Consider the following 15,334-nt stretch of genomic DNA (forward strand, 5'->3'; position numbering starts at 1 on the left):
CGTGAATACCTCGGAACTGTGTGGTATGAAACAGGATCTGCCAATATGACTCCCTAAATTCAAGATAGGAGGACCGATTCCTTCCCCCTTTCATTATAAACCACCTTCTCTATCACACAAAAAATTAATTTCTTAAAATTCAGACAAGTGAGACTGTGTCTGTAAAGGGCATTAGTATTGCCCTCCCTTCTAATTTCATAGGTGTGCTGGTACATTTTAACACAAGACTACCAACATATTTATTTACTCCAGTCTCCAATGGATCTTTAAACCTTTTGTTAAGTTTTTTTTTTAAAGTATGTGTATAATGAGTTTATCAATGGGCTTACTTGTTGAGAGACTATGACTGGTAACGTATTGTCATTTAAACTACTAGGTTCTATTGAGTAAGCTATCTGTTGAAGTTCCAGTTAAAATAAAGGAACAAAAGCCCTCATCAGACTCAAATAAACCACAAGGGACATTTGACAAAGATATACCAATGTAAAAAATAAGTGTGTTTTGATTTTTTTAATCCGTTCAAGAATTCTTAGCAAACAGTACGTGCTTCGTACTACAGCAGATTTGCTCATCAGTACTGTAATGACAACAATGGTGACGCAGCATTTTTATTCCAACATTTCATGCTTTAAAATTCATTTATACTAATGGAAAACACTAGTCATAACTCTAGCCTTTCTTAGTAATAATACCACAAAGCTACAGAACTGTAATCCACAGTACATACTCCAGTCTGACAGTTACACACTTGCAAAAAAAATAAATAAATTACATTAGTACCTATTACATGCTGCTGCAACCATCCAAGGAAACATATTGCAGCCCTGCCAGCAACATGTGATAAAACAGCCTAAAAACAATAATTTTAGGGGACAACTTTATTATGTCTGTATGAGGATATTATTTATTTTTCTCCTATGTCAGACACAAGAAACTTGATTGCAACCACAGCACAGAGTTCAAAAAAAATTCCTGTATGAAAAAACATACAAAAGTTCCTTTTGCCATCATCTGAAAAATCCATTCTCATTTAATCTGTGCAATACCTGCACAAAGCAATGGCAGGGACCATTACGACCATTCTAATTTTATCTAAATTTGGTTACCAAGAATTCAGGCAATATACTCTTAAACCTGGGAGTCTTGAATCACAGGACATAACTGCCGGATGTGGCTATAGCTCACACAGAGGGGATCATATCACCAAAAGATAGCATATGTACTATACATTTGTTCCTAGCCCACCTCTCTGGATTTCTGTGCCGGTAATGAGATGATGTCACGTAGGTGAGTAAACATTGCTGAGTCATCACTGCTGACTTCAGATTGTGAAGCAGTCTTTACGTCTGCAGTTTTATTCCCTGCTGCTTCTTCATGTGTATTATGTACAGTTACACATTGTTACCAAATTATACAATGATTTCTGTTGTCTGCCTAGGTTTATCAACACATTACTGTCAACGTAAACCAATGTGAAATAAAGAAGCTTAAATGTAAGATGTAATATTCACATAAACCTTGTATATCATTAATATATGGAAATAGCAGATTGAGTTTATGAATGCAATGTCTGACGATGTTTTGCAAAGAAACTGGAACTGCTTTAATCTGCTGTTATACCCCTATAAGGAGAAAGAGAAAGAAAAACACACAGACTGGCAGCAGAAATAATGTACAATGTAATAAAACGTACACCAGTTAAATATAACATGTGACATAATTATTAAAAATTGTAGCATACCTTGTCCTTAAATTCCCCTGTGGTGGCAGGCCATCATAAACAGATAACACATCAAAATCTTCTTCCAAAGCAAAAGACTGGAAAACAAGTTGTATCCTATTCAGTTCTTCTGCAGTAAGTGTCCATGTGCAGTTTGCATAATTTGGATAGCCATATGGAAACCCTGGACTTTCTAATGTTCCGTTGGGACCGAGTAGTATATAACTGCAGTTCTGACCTGTAGAAAACAATATAAACAAACGTGATTCTTTTCAGTTATTTTGAATAGTGCGCTCTTATTTCCTTTTATTCCCATGATACAGAAAACGTTTACAACATTGCTGTCTTCTGGTTGCTAGTTTATGATTTTTTTTCTTATTTATACCAGTACACAGAGATAAGCCATTGCAAGAGCTGTTTCAAAGTTTTTCAAATGAGACACATTTTAAGTATTGGTATTTCTACTACCTGTGTTTCACTCTGACACTAGAAGTAGGAATGCAAAGCTAAACACATTGCATCAGCCACTAAATGACTCTCACTCTAGGGATTTGTTTTCTAATAATTTTTACACATCTCAGAAATTGGAAGATGTTTTTACAATTCCCAGCAAAATATGTCCACGTCTTCCTTTCAGGCAATGGAAGTACAAGACTCATACTTATTAAACATATTTTGCATTCTAAGAAAGAACTGTGCTGTTCTAATAATTCAAATATCCCAAAGCTGTCGACTTGACCTTATCAATCCATTGCATGTATGATGACCTACCACGGCAGCTTGTAGTAGTGGTTGCCAGGCTTCAGCTCCACCAGTTAGAAACAATAAGAAAATAAATCAAAATCAAGTTTTAAATTTAGAAACTCAAGTAAAATTTAAAAATGATTGTAGTTGTCTTTGTGAATTTTATTTTGTTCTGTGTGCATGAGCATGCATGCAGCTCTGAAGTGAGATAAAGCAATAATAAAATAACAAAGAAAAGAAAAAAAAAGAATGAATGAATGAAAGGAAAGAAACTGGTTAAATCTGCTTGCCAGGGTGTACTCCACCAATCAAGGAACACTTTTGGATATATATTTGGGTGTAAATGCTCTGAATTGTCCCAATTTTCAGAATGTTCATGATTCTTTTTATTTTATTGTTTTATTGTCTGTTCCTTGTAAAGCATGTGTTTCAGTGAGGACTGCAGTCAGTAAATAATGCTGACATCCATTTAAGTTTCAGATGCAACAGCCTTCAGAAAACAGGCTAATGCAAAGCCCGTTTTCCTACCATGTTTCTAAGTATACAAAGGCAATATCTGTCTATACTTTTTGTCCCTTTTCCATCTTCTTTTGGCTTTCTCCTTGATATTTGAGGTAAGAGTTTTAGATGTTTTTGGAATGGGGTACTTCACATTGTATTCTGTATGGGAGTGAGCTGAGAGGATTAATTCCTTTGTATCTAAAAGTGGCAAGTTGGCAACAATGTTTTCAGTATCCATCATAGTCATACATGAGCACTGTACTAATTAAGTGACTTTCTGTGGAAGTCTAGGCAGGATGTGCATGATAGTAAATTAGCATTTGACATATACTGTAACAGTGCTTGGTTCTGTGGTTGGGATTTTTGACTATGATTCCTCCCATGTCTGGATGGTTTTATCCACTTGCTCTGGTTTCAACTCTCAGGCACACACCTGCATAATACATGTCACTAGCCATTTGTACTTTTCATTTTATCCTAATCTACCACCAGCATGGGACACGAAGGTAGCTATCACTTTGGAGAAGCAAGATGTTAGGCACTGTTCCGAGACAGGATTCTATAGCCTTGCATTTGTTTTATTGTTTTTTTTTTTATGGGGGAACTAGTATTTTGTTAACTTTGAATACTAAGCTTTAAACACAACTTATTTTAACTTGAAAAAAAAGACTGGATTTGTTTCCGTACTCCTGATTTTTTTCAGGCAATCATTCGTTCAAAAATTCATAAAAAGACTGTAAGAATGACATCAGAATCACTTGGAACCATATGACTTAGAAGCCCACAAATCCCTGGCATAATGTACTTACTTCCTCCAGAGTTATTACAGTAGAATCTTAGCCAGTTATGCCGGGTTATAAACATGGTGACTGGCCTCGTTGACTGCAGTCAGAGATATGAGATGAGGAGTAGATAGTCAGGAAAGTGGATATAATGACTGGGTGCATACTGTAGTAGTCTGTGGATGAAAATGAATGAACGCATTTATTGTTTGATAATAGGTAAAGGTCACTGACCTGCTGTAATAGTCATACCCCATTTCAGTTAACTCAAACCATTCAACACCCCCTACTTTTTAAACAATGGAAGGAAATAAATTTAAAAGTAGAACCCTCACTTAACCCCAAAACCTGTAAGAATTTTTCAAAGGCAAACTACCTGCTATTAAGTGATGACATAGCTAAGTTCCAAGCTCTCCCAAACCAAAAAAAAAAAAAAAAACACAGAAGCCTGCACAGAGGCATATACAAAAGCCTTGTATGACCATATAAACAGACTAGAAACAGCAGTACCAGACTGAAATAAGCCTAGGTCAAACCACAAAAACAAGCCACCCTGGTGGACGTCCAGTATAAATTGGTATAAATATGTTGTACAACAAAAGAAATAAAACCCTGTCTAAAAGTGAGAAAGAATGTGTACAACACAGCAAAACTCTCTCTTCAGTCTATACAAGCAATTCATGGACTAGTCAAGTCTTCAAAATCAAATTTTGAGGCAAAAATAGCCTTCTAAACCAAAAATAACCATAAGGCATTTTTCAGTTAAGTCCAAAACCTTAAGGGCAACACCCAACAATGTGCAAAATTAGTTGTAGATGGCATCACCATACTCAAACAGAAGATATAGCAAATCTGCTGGCCAATAAATTTAACTCATATTCCACTTCCCCATCACCTCCTGTTACCACCTAAGAAATACCCTCCACTATTCCTCTACCAATTATCACCAAAGAACAGTTCACCACTGTACTCTAAAAAGCTTAAAACATGGCTTTGATGCTTCCTGATGATATCCCAGTATGCCTCTTAAATAGCTTGAATTAGGACCTATCAGGACCTCTAGGGTCTCTATTTAATTATAGTCTCCAGACTGGCTTTGTCCCTGTGAAATCGAGGACAGCAAAAGTTATCCCTCTGCATAAAGGGGTACAGGACAGGACACATTGTTAGAGTAGGTGAATCCAGATCTGCAAAGTGGCCAGTTACTAGTGGTGTACTACAGGACTTATTGCTGGGATCTCTTCTGTTTGGAATACACTTCTCTGAAGTTAAAGCTAATGTATAAGATGTTTGACTGACTAAGTTTGCTTACGACTGTGAGTTTGGGGCAATAACTGAGACCTTCAGTGATGAAGATATCCTTCAGAAGTGTCTGACTCAGACAATGATTGGTACCAGAGCATGTCCTATGTGATAGACTAAAAACCCTATCCCTTTACTCTGTCTCCTACTAACTATTAAGGGTTGATCTATGCCTAACCTACAAGCAATTACCAAATCCAACCCTGATGGACCTGTTACACATTTACAAGACAGACTGGACATGGATCACTTTTCTAAGGAAAACCTGATTTGTGACATGAACAAAACAAAACATGCTGGAAAGACAGATATGTGTCTCAAAGATTACCCCTTCTCTAGAACAGTCTTCCTATTCATGTAAAGCAGAACCCTTCACTGATCCTCTTCAAATGCAGTTTGGATCAATGGATGGGGAATAGTAAATTCTCTCCTGGGGTGACACCCATGTCCTTTATGGACAGGGCCAGTCTGTAAAATACTCGCAGGCATAGGCACAAACCTAAGCCATCCTCTAGCCCTTAGGGATTAAAAATCAGGTAAAATTTGGGTAACAATGGCTAATGACTAGGCTTGTAAGAGCTCTTAAGCTGTTAGCCTAGTCATCTCCTATGAACCTATGGACCTATGAACCAATGAAATAAACAGAGGTTATTCTAGAGTTGGAGCCGCAAAACTGATTCATGGGCAATTACTTTTTCAATTGTCATTTTCTATTGCATGTATTACACATATATATATATATATATATATATATATATATACATATGTGTGTGTGTGTGTGTGTGTGTGTGTGTGTGTGTCTGCGCGCGCATACGCACTTGCTAAGACGCAAAGTTGAATACCTTATTTTCCTATGGGGGGCCTCCCACCACTGGCAAGATGAAACTCAAGCACTTGAACTTTGACCATTCAATCTTTGCCCATCAGTAAGGTAAAGATACTGAACAACTCATTTTCTTCAAAACACTGGCTATTTTTCTTCTTTTATATCCTGCAATTTAAGTACTGCTCATTTAGTAAGAGCTGGCAGTTGGTTTTTATTTATTTTTTAAATCTAGGTACAGTTCACATGAAACAATTTTCTTATGTCTTATTAGAATTACTTAATCAAAAAATAGCATAAATGTTGACACAATACACTATTGCATTTCATTAAAAAGTTATTCCAAAACAAGATAATACTCTTAACTCTTACTGTTCTTCACAACTGTGTCAAACTTGCAGCTGTAACAACCATGTCAAATTAATGTTTTTCCGCTGATAATACTCTCAGTACTTTCTAATAAAAATAGGCATATGGAGTCGTCTCCAGAGCATGACACTCCTAAAAATTTTCTCTACTTCCTGCTTTAGCATACTGCATAACAAGTTATCAGATGGGACTAGTCATATTTCAATGTGGAATACTTAACTCCTTAAAACCGCATACTGCTGAGCAGAATCAGTATGTAATATTGTCCAGAATTTACACAGGACCACGTGGCTTTAGCAGAACATAGTGCATAATCTGTCACAATACATGAAGTAATACAAAGCACTCTTTTCAAGAATTATTTGTTTATTAATGTGTGAGCTAAGCTAACTGTTTTATCTGCTCTAATGTTGCTACAGAATGTAAGTAATACATGCTCTGAATAGTCACTCCCATAATAAAGTTGCTGTTAGCTTTAGGGCTGTATTGTAAAACTTGTCTTCTTAAAAATCCTCTCTAAGTGTACCTGTATGGGAATGCATTCTACAAAAGAGATGGGTGAGAAATTAAGAGATACAAAAAGTTATTTTCAGCCGTTTCTTTTCTAATCAGACTTGTTAGTATCTACCCTTCCTTTGTATAAGCAAAACATCGAATGAGTACACATGAAATGAATAGATCTGACTCTGAGTATCTCATTCTACACAAAATTTCTTCATAGATCATAAAAACCTGTTAGATTTGAGGGGATGGATGCTTCTGATATGAAGCCATGTTATCTATGATCTAGTGACCTAGTAGCTTTTAAACATTCCAAGTTCTCTTTTAAGTAAGGATTATATAATGAGTTTCCTACAGCTGAGTTCATACTAACAAGTTAATAGTTTTCAGACCTGATTTTACATTATCCTCTTCCATTATTCAAAAAAGTAATTATCTTCCTTAACTGGCAAGACTACTAGTTTTCCAGTCTGCTTACTGGGCTATCGAGATTACTACCTTCACTATTTCCCCTCCACCCACCTTGTCCAACTTTAAGTTTTCAAGTTTGTTTTGCACGTTTCCCATGTGAAAGGAATGTAATTAGCCTACTTTTCACACCAAGATCTCCTGAAAAGATACAAAAGATGTTCCATTTTTCCAAAGATTAATTTAGCAACACCACTTTTAATATATGTTTATATTCATGACTGATTTGTTTTATTAAGTTTAACTGTCTTTTTGTTGGTCTTTGTTCCCTTACTTAATAGGGTTGTAGAAAGGCATTGTGCTTATCTGATGGCATAATGTACCACTGTTCCTCCAAACTAGGTTAATTTATGTTTACTAGACTTTTTCTGAGTCTCAGCACATTTTAGGAATGTCTAGTCTCCTAAAACCCAGAAACACCACATTTTGTTTAACATCTATATTTAAGACGATTGTGAATGATACTTCTTGGACTGTCTGGTAACAATATGCACTAAAATGGCTGACTGTTTTCACATAAGACATTTGTTACCCACTCGTTTTTGTTAATACCAAGCCAGTACCTGAGCTTTCTCAAATTAAGTCTACTGTAAGCCATATGAATGTGACGCATCAACAATGCTCCTTCTCAGTCAAGGTTTTGCAACTATTATCATGCATATTATACTGTTAAATTGCCTTTCTGTGCCAGCCTAAGGTTATATTTATTTATTTCCCTGTCTTGTGGCTCACTGTGAAGAAATGCTCTGTATAGAACACCTGTAAGGACTGTACTACAGTTACAAATTTCTAGTAAGGAAACTGTTAATGACACCAGTGACAACTGCTAAAAAAATTCATCAAAGAATTGGACTTCATGGTGCTTCATCAAAAGTTTTCTCTTGAAATGTAATGTTTCCTATGAAAATTTAGTGATGTTAAGGCTAATGCATAAGAACTTTGACTAAGTTTACTTACGACTGCAAGTTTGGGGCAATCAGTAAAGTCATTACATTAAGGTCAGTGGTAGGAAGTTTAGTTCCCCATATGGTGGTGAAGGGTTTTGACCCACTTGAATTTCACCAATGCATCTTTTGGCTAGTTGGTCTGAATGAATGGTCTTCACCTTAATAATTATCAGCAAGATTACTAAAATGGCAAATAATCTCCTGTGTGAAGAACAATGTTTCACTCCTTTCATGTTTACATTTGCCTGTCCTACCTTTCCATTTTTTTATTATCGCCAGTCATTGCTATTTGTTACAACGTGTTTATTTTTATAACTCTATACCCGGATACTTCTCTACCATAAAAGTCTCTATAATGGGTAGTATTTTGTCTGAGCTGTAGGAAGTAGTATTTACTGTAGCTGATTACCATTTTACTACCTCTCTGTGTCAGTTAGCTCAGAGGATAAGGCTATAAACCATTAAGCAGTGTCTTTTTGTAGTACAAGATTCGATTCTCTCAGCATCCCTTTGCTTACTGCGTGACTCTGAGCAAATCACTTAATCAGGCAGCGCTCTAGGAAAATTGATCCAGGCTCCTCAGTGGTTTACTGGACTGCATGCTTATTAACTAATCCAAGTTAACATTTTTCAAATCTTTCTTTCCATTTACTTTAGGGTGGGGTTCTAGAATTTCAAATTTCCATTTTAGTTTAGATGATCGTTATCAAAAGACATATTTACATTTCTATATCACCAACTTTATATTATTTTGCCCACTGTTAAACAAACTAAAAAAGTACGAGTGGCATTTAGAATACTAAAAAAAATATATATATATGATAATGCTAATTAGCGTAGCAAAAACGTCTTCCCAGTTACTATGTCTAAAATGAAACATAGCACTCCTTTGTCCCCTAACATACTAGCTACCAATAATTTATTTTTTACTGCAGTATGAAAATATCCAGATCAGAAGAGGAATATGTAAAAGACTCTAGGAAAACAAATACATGTGTAGAACTAGTGGTTTGTGCCAGTATTACAAAGGAATAACAGGGTCCTTGCATATAAAACATTTAACTATCTGTGAGGAAAAAAAAACGCAGCCACTAACTATAAAGTTGACAACAGATTTCTTTCTAATACTGCTTAGCTGCATCATTTTTCCTAGGTGGTAATTCCATCTTCTTTTCTTTTTAGTATTTGCACCTCCTTATTCATACTTTTCGGATCATTTATTATTGCCATTCACTTCTGCTGTTCTTCTCACAGTCTCCTGATAATACAATAATCAATATTTATATTTCAGGAACCACAGTTATTAGTCATGATTTTCTACTGATTACTGTTTTACCGAGATAATAGGATTAATCTAAAACTGTATATATGTTTTACTTTTATATATCCAATGTTATTTTAGGCTCCTTCTACTGAATAATGACTTAGTCTTTTATTACATACAGTTATTTGACAAGAAGTAGGTATTTTAAACATACCATTTCTATGACGACTGTACACCACTGCTTTAATAAACCCAATGGCAGTTTTTATTGTCCTTTCTCCAATGAATACTTCTACACCACTTCCTTGAATAGAACTTCTAGCAATTATTGAGTTCAGAAGTGTGCAGTGGCTCAGTAGGAGCTGTCATCTTCAGCCAATTTGCAAACCAGCTGTTGTGATCTAACCACAAGCACCTTTGCTGTAGGTGATCTAGGCAACTGTCTTGGGTGTCACTTCACCAGAGGTGCTTCTCCATTTTTTTTTCTGTTAAGAGAATAGCAGTGCCCTCTAAATAAATTGCTGCATACTGCATAGTTTCTATGCATGCTGCTCTGCCTCACCTAACATGATCTACATAACAAATAACAGAGACTCTGGAGCCTCAAAGGCGCTGAGATCCATTGCCCAGATAACAGTGGGAGGGGCCAAGTTGAAAGCCTGGGAGCTTTGAGCACTGAAGGATGATGGCTGCAGAGACAGCACAAAAAGCCCCTGGAGTCTGTAGTTGGCACCATGAGAATCTGAGTGTTCTAGTCTGGAAGCATTTCTACGTGCTGTTGTCAGGAAGCATTTCTCCATGCTGTGGTCAGGATGCATTTCTACGTGCTGTGATCAGGATGCATTTCTACTTGCTGTGGTCAGGAAGCATTTCTATGTGCTGTGGTCAGGATGCATTTCTACAAGCTGTGGTCAGGATGCATTTCTACATACTGTGGTCAGGATGCATTGCTATAGAACGGTTAAGTTTCTAACAGTAAGTCTTTCTTAAACATGTATCTTTCTGGTAAGGCATTGAGGGTTGCAGGCACTGAATGACAGATTTGATTTTCCAACTTCATATTCTTCAGAAGATACATGCTAATACAACATCTACTATTAAAGCCACATTCTAAAAGTATAAGAGCAGTAGTTACACTGATTTCTGGCCTTTGTCCCTAACTCTTGTACTAAGATGTTGACGTAATTAATTACATCAATGCGTGGTCCTTATTATTATTCATAGGTTAGTACTAGGCTAACTGCCCTTGCGAGCCATTTTTTAAGCCTAGCCAATTATCCCTTGTGAGACTCAAACCCTGGACTTTTTGTTTGTAAGGCAAACACCTTAACCATTAGGCCACCCTCCCATGTTTATTATTGCTATTTTATAAAAGTTGGACATCTTATATTTACACAAACTAAGCAGATATAATTGCTAGGGCTGTCTGTTCTGGAAAATGACTGCCTAATGTTGTCTTCTCAGTATTCTGCCTTTGTAGGGATAATATGATTTTTAGGAAACAACAATACATACTTTAATATGTGTCAACTGTGCAGACTAAAGTTGAAATACATTACGTGGCCATCAGCTGCATTCCAATCAAATGTCTGAAGTGTGCTGGATGAGGACAAGGGCTGTCTGTGCTTGAAAGTAAATGACCCTCTTGCCATTTTGCTCATTTCACAGTCATTAATCTGACTTTACGGGATTAGTGTGCATTTGTGTGAAGTGAGATGTCCTTAGCACAGTCAGACAGCTGGGATATATGCTATCAGAGAAGCGGCTGAGATTGATCGGTATAGATAAAGTGACTTACCGTGGCTATTGTTTGATCACTGATCTGATTTGGAAGAAGTAGTGGCACACTATAGTGTATTTTTAGAAACCAGTGTGGATTGAGTATTATTACATCATATACTTAAATGTCTGGGGGAATATGGGGGGATCACAGTTTACTTAGGAATAACAAGTTGGCCATCATTTCTTTCGTTTTATGACAATGATCAGCGCAGCATGCAGGAACTGAATATATCTGGTAGCCTGGCAAGAGTAGTATGTGTGTGAAAGCAAATGCACAGTGGCACAATGGCACAGTAAATGGTGTTGTTATCTCATTTCACAAGGCTGCTAACTCACTTATAGAAATGCCCATATGGTGGTAGAAAAAGCCACATTGTTTACCAAAACAATGTCAAAAGGAATGGGATTTGATGATGCATTTCCTTCAACAAAACTATGCTGGCCATGTGATTTCAGAGCAGGCAGACGAAGAGTAATGCTAACTGACACAGAGAAAGTATATTTAATTTTAAAAACTGTGACTGACATGTGCCTTTAAAACTAGGTGGCTACTACATGTTTTATCAGTGTGAAGGAACAGTTAGCGAACATTCTAAACATTTGACCTTTTATTAAAAGTCATAACAAACACTGCTTACATTATTTACAGTTTTGTCTTAATTATTGTAAATTTGTTAATTTTAATTGTGTAATTCTTCTAAGAAATTATTAAAATGTATTCTTGCATCAGATGTTCTTAAGGTGTGGAAATGTCACCCTTAATTTAGGAGGATAAGTTATGTTTTAATGAATAGCAAATGTATGACACAATCTAGAAGGGCTTGTTTAGTATAAAACAATGTGTAATGCCACTTTTGGGCTACTAGCTTTTAAAACATTTAAGATGCATCTAACAGAAATTATAGAGTACATACTTACACTTAATAAAAGTCAGGAAACTAGGTGGGCTCATAATTTGCATTTCGATATTCTTAACTAAACAGTGCAACTCACAAATGGTTATAGGTGACTTCAAACATATAACGTTATATATAAATAACACATTGGCATTAGGTGATAAGACATCAGTTAGTTTTATACCTGAATTAGAATGTCTGCATAGAGAACAGTTGATATCACTGAGCATTATATTTTCCAGATCTTACAGTCCTTTATCATATAAGACGTAATATTATAAATGCAAGTCTGACAGCCTTTGCTATCTGAATCAGACAAACACACACACACACATACACACACACATACACACACACACACACACACACACACACGCATAATATGACTAGATTGTAGTAAAGAATTTAGTTTGAAGACTTGCAGGTTGCAAGATTGTAGTGCTTAAGTAATAATTAGCACATAATGCAATCCTTGTGAAAGTAGATGCACCAGCTTGTCTTGAGACACTGGCCTTACAACTCTTGCCACTCCAGTGAATTAAAAAAAATACTTTTTTTAGTGATGACGGGATTTGAAAACATATTTTTACTAGAAAGTCAGTAAACACTTATTCTGAGATATCTTTTTATTGTTTCTGGGTCTGTGGCAAATAGTGAGGGAGTTGGAGTTTTATAAAGAATATGGAGAGGTTGATATTCCTCAGAATTTACCATTGCTAAATTTTAGGGATGCGCACGGCCTTTACTTCACTAGGGACAACAAAATGTCCCTTATTGCATTGAGAACAATAAATGAGGATGACAGTGACGGATTGTGCTTTTAGGACCTATAACTGCCCCTATTTGAACTCAGCACCAACTGAAGCTATAATCCCAACTCTGCTCTGTGTAAGACCACTCCTCACTCACTTTTAGTTATAACTACTCAAGTCCTGCAAATATAAATGTAGTGCCAACAATTTATTTATCTATTTGTTTATTTATGTATCACTTTTGTTGACCTGGAAGGTCAAATGGGGTGGAAAACCCCTTTTCAGTGGTAACTTGCGGAGAAACTTTCCAACAAGATACAAAAAGAGAGTACTATACATACATACATACATACATTCATAGTGTAATGAATCATTTGAACATACAATAATTAGAAAAAATAGTGACTTTGAGCATAAAATAGTGAGAAAAAAGAAACACACTGATGCAATACTTATAAATAGCCAAAACATAAATCTAATTTAAGGAATATGATATGAAAAAAAGAATCATTCAACGGTAAAACCAAATGAGTATTTAGGCAAACCGAGTTTAGACCCATAGTATTTTATGGTAACAGGACAATGGCAAAACGGTAGTGCTAAAGAAACGTCATCTTCATACTGCAAAAGTAAAGTAGTGGCTACAAGAAGAAAATTGTTTGTCAAAAATAATATTTTTTAGTAATCAGTTTCTACTAGTAATATAAAATAACCCAGTGATTTGTAAGAATGTTCTGTGTGTAAGGTGTGCTTGAATTCAACGGATATCAACATGAAGTGGATTATGAACAAACGTCCTGCAGTAAATCCCCTGCTACTTTTTGAGATGATGATGTGCATGAATTTATAGACGCAATTCAGTATGAAATAGATATAATGTATCAGACTCTATCAAGACAAAAGATTGTGCTATCAGATGCAAGAACCACATAATAATGAAGAGAGTCTCAAGTTCTGCCTGAAAACTGTAATTGTATTAATTACTTCATGAAGTTTTTCTGTTTTTCTGCAGGACACATTTTGCAGTTTTTAATGAGAACCATCGTAACTTTAGACTTTGGTACTTTACTAAAATAATGAAACAAGCTTTGGGACAAGCAATCCTTTAGTTTAAATTGTCAAGGACAGCATTAAAACCTGAACTGTAAAACTAAAATACCTTGTGTAACAACACTATTTATTTAGTTGGAACATTTAACCTTTTTAGTTTAGACTTTGTGCTGTCAAATTTCTTGTTTATGAAAAAAATATTGACATTCATGATACCCCTTGAAGAAGTACTACACTTAATTTGCAACTCTGACTTTACCATAAGAGGTCTGCTTACATAGTCACAACTCAAAGGGCACCTATTCAAGATATCTAATATATGAAATTTAAATTAACAATTATGGCAGACTGCAAAATGTAACTTTGAATAAAGCCTTGGGCATAGTTTCCTTTGCAGTGTCACAAAAGAGCTCGCAAATGTCCAGACGCAGAATATGTTCTATTTTGCTAGCATAGAATGTCTTACAAATAGATTAAGCAATAAACAACTTCCTTTATTTGAAAATATTTATGCTTCTTGTTATGTATCATAACTACATCAATGTGAATAAACTTGTTAAATCTGTTAAGTTCTGCAATCATAACTAGAAACATATCTAATGTCTTGAATATTTATTACAGGTTTGCTAATATACTCATTGAAGCTATACACACACACACACACACACACACACACACACACACATATATATATATATATATATATATATATATATATATATATATATATATATATATATACAGATAGATAGATATAGATACATAAACAGATAGATAAACAATGTTCCTGCTGATACACTTGCTTGCCATACCACTGAAACGCAAAACCCTTCAATTGTTCCGATTATCTTATTTTGCTATTATTATACACACCTATGCATGATATATACAATTCTTCAAAGAGTTACTACTTCTACTAGGTATAGCTGAATTCTTTTCATATTATTTTGACATAGTAATCCAAGTGACCAGCATTCTGTCTTTTATTGGTGTTATCTAGGAATAGTTTCAGCAGTTGATTTCAGTAACCACTTTCTACCTCCAAATATGAGCCACCTTCTGTGTACACCTCTGATGTCAACTGGGAAAACAAGAAAGAACAAATAAAATATATTAGCAAATGTAAAACTTTTTCTGTCAAATCTATATAAATGTATTGATTTTCAACCACAATATCTGAAAATAAAACATAAGTTGAGAGCAGCTTGATTTATTAAAACATCTTCTAGAGCTCCTGCCACTATAGCCTTATCAAGAAAGCACTAGAAAATATTTCAATATATTGATTTTCAGCTCATGTTGTGGTTTATTCATATAAACAACATGTTTCCTCACTCTCTACTCCCAAAGAATATCTCCTGTCTTTTGCTTGACTATGAGAAAACAATACAGTAGTCCAACTTGTTGCTACTAGAAATTGCGTTGGCCTTAGA

At 35.4% G+C, this 15,334-nt stretch overlaps 1 protein-coding gene across 1 annotated transcript in view; it reads right to left on the bottom strand.

Moving 5' to 3' along the window:
* LOC122792226 (CUB and sushi domain-containing protein 2-like) overlaps window positions 1-15,334 on the bottom strand; it is a 1,050,635-nt gene that overhangs the window by 600,752 nt on the left and 434,549 nt on the right. Inside the window, exon 2 of the mRNA XM_044059970.1 lies at window positions 1,742-1,958. Coding sequence (XP_043915905.1) covers window positions 1,742-1,958 — 217 coding nt within the window. The remainder of the gene's footprint in view (window positions 1-1,741; window positions 1,959-15,334) is intronic.

Source organism: Protopterus annectens, chromosome 1.part2 (genome assembly GCF_019279795.1).
Source record: "Protopterus annectens isolate FY-2018-M chromosome 1.part2, PAN1.0, whole genome shotgun sequence".
NCBI classification, from domain to species: domain Eukaryota; kingdom Metazoa; phylum Chordata; order Ceratodontiformes; family Protopteridae; genus Protopterus; species Protopterus annectens.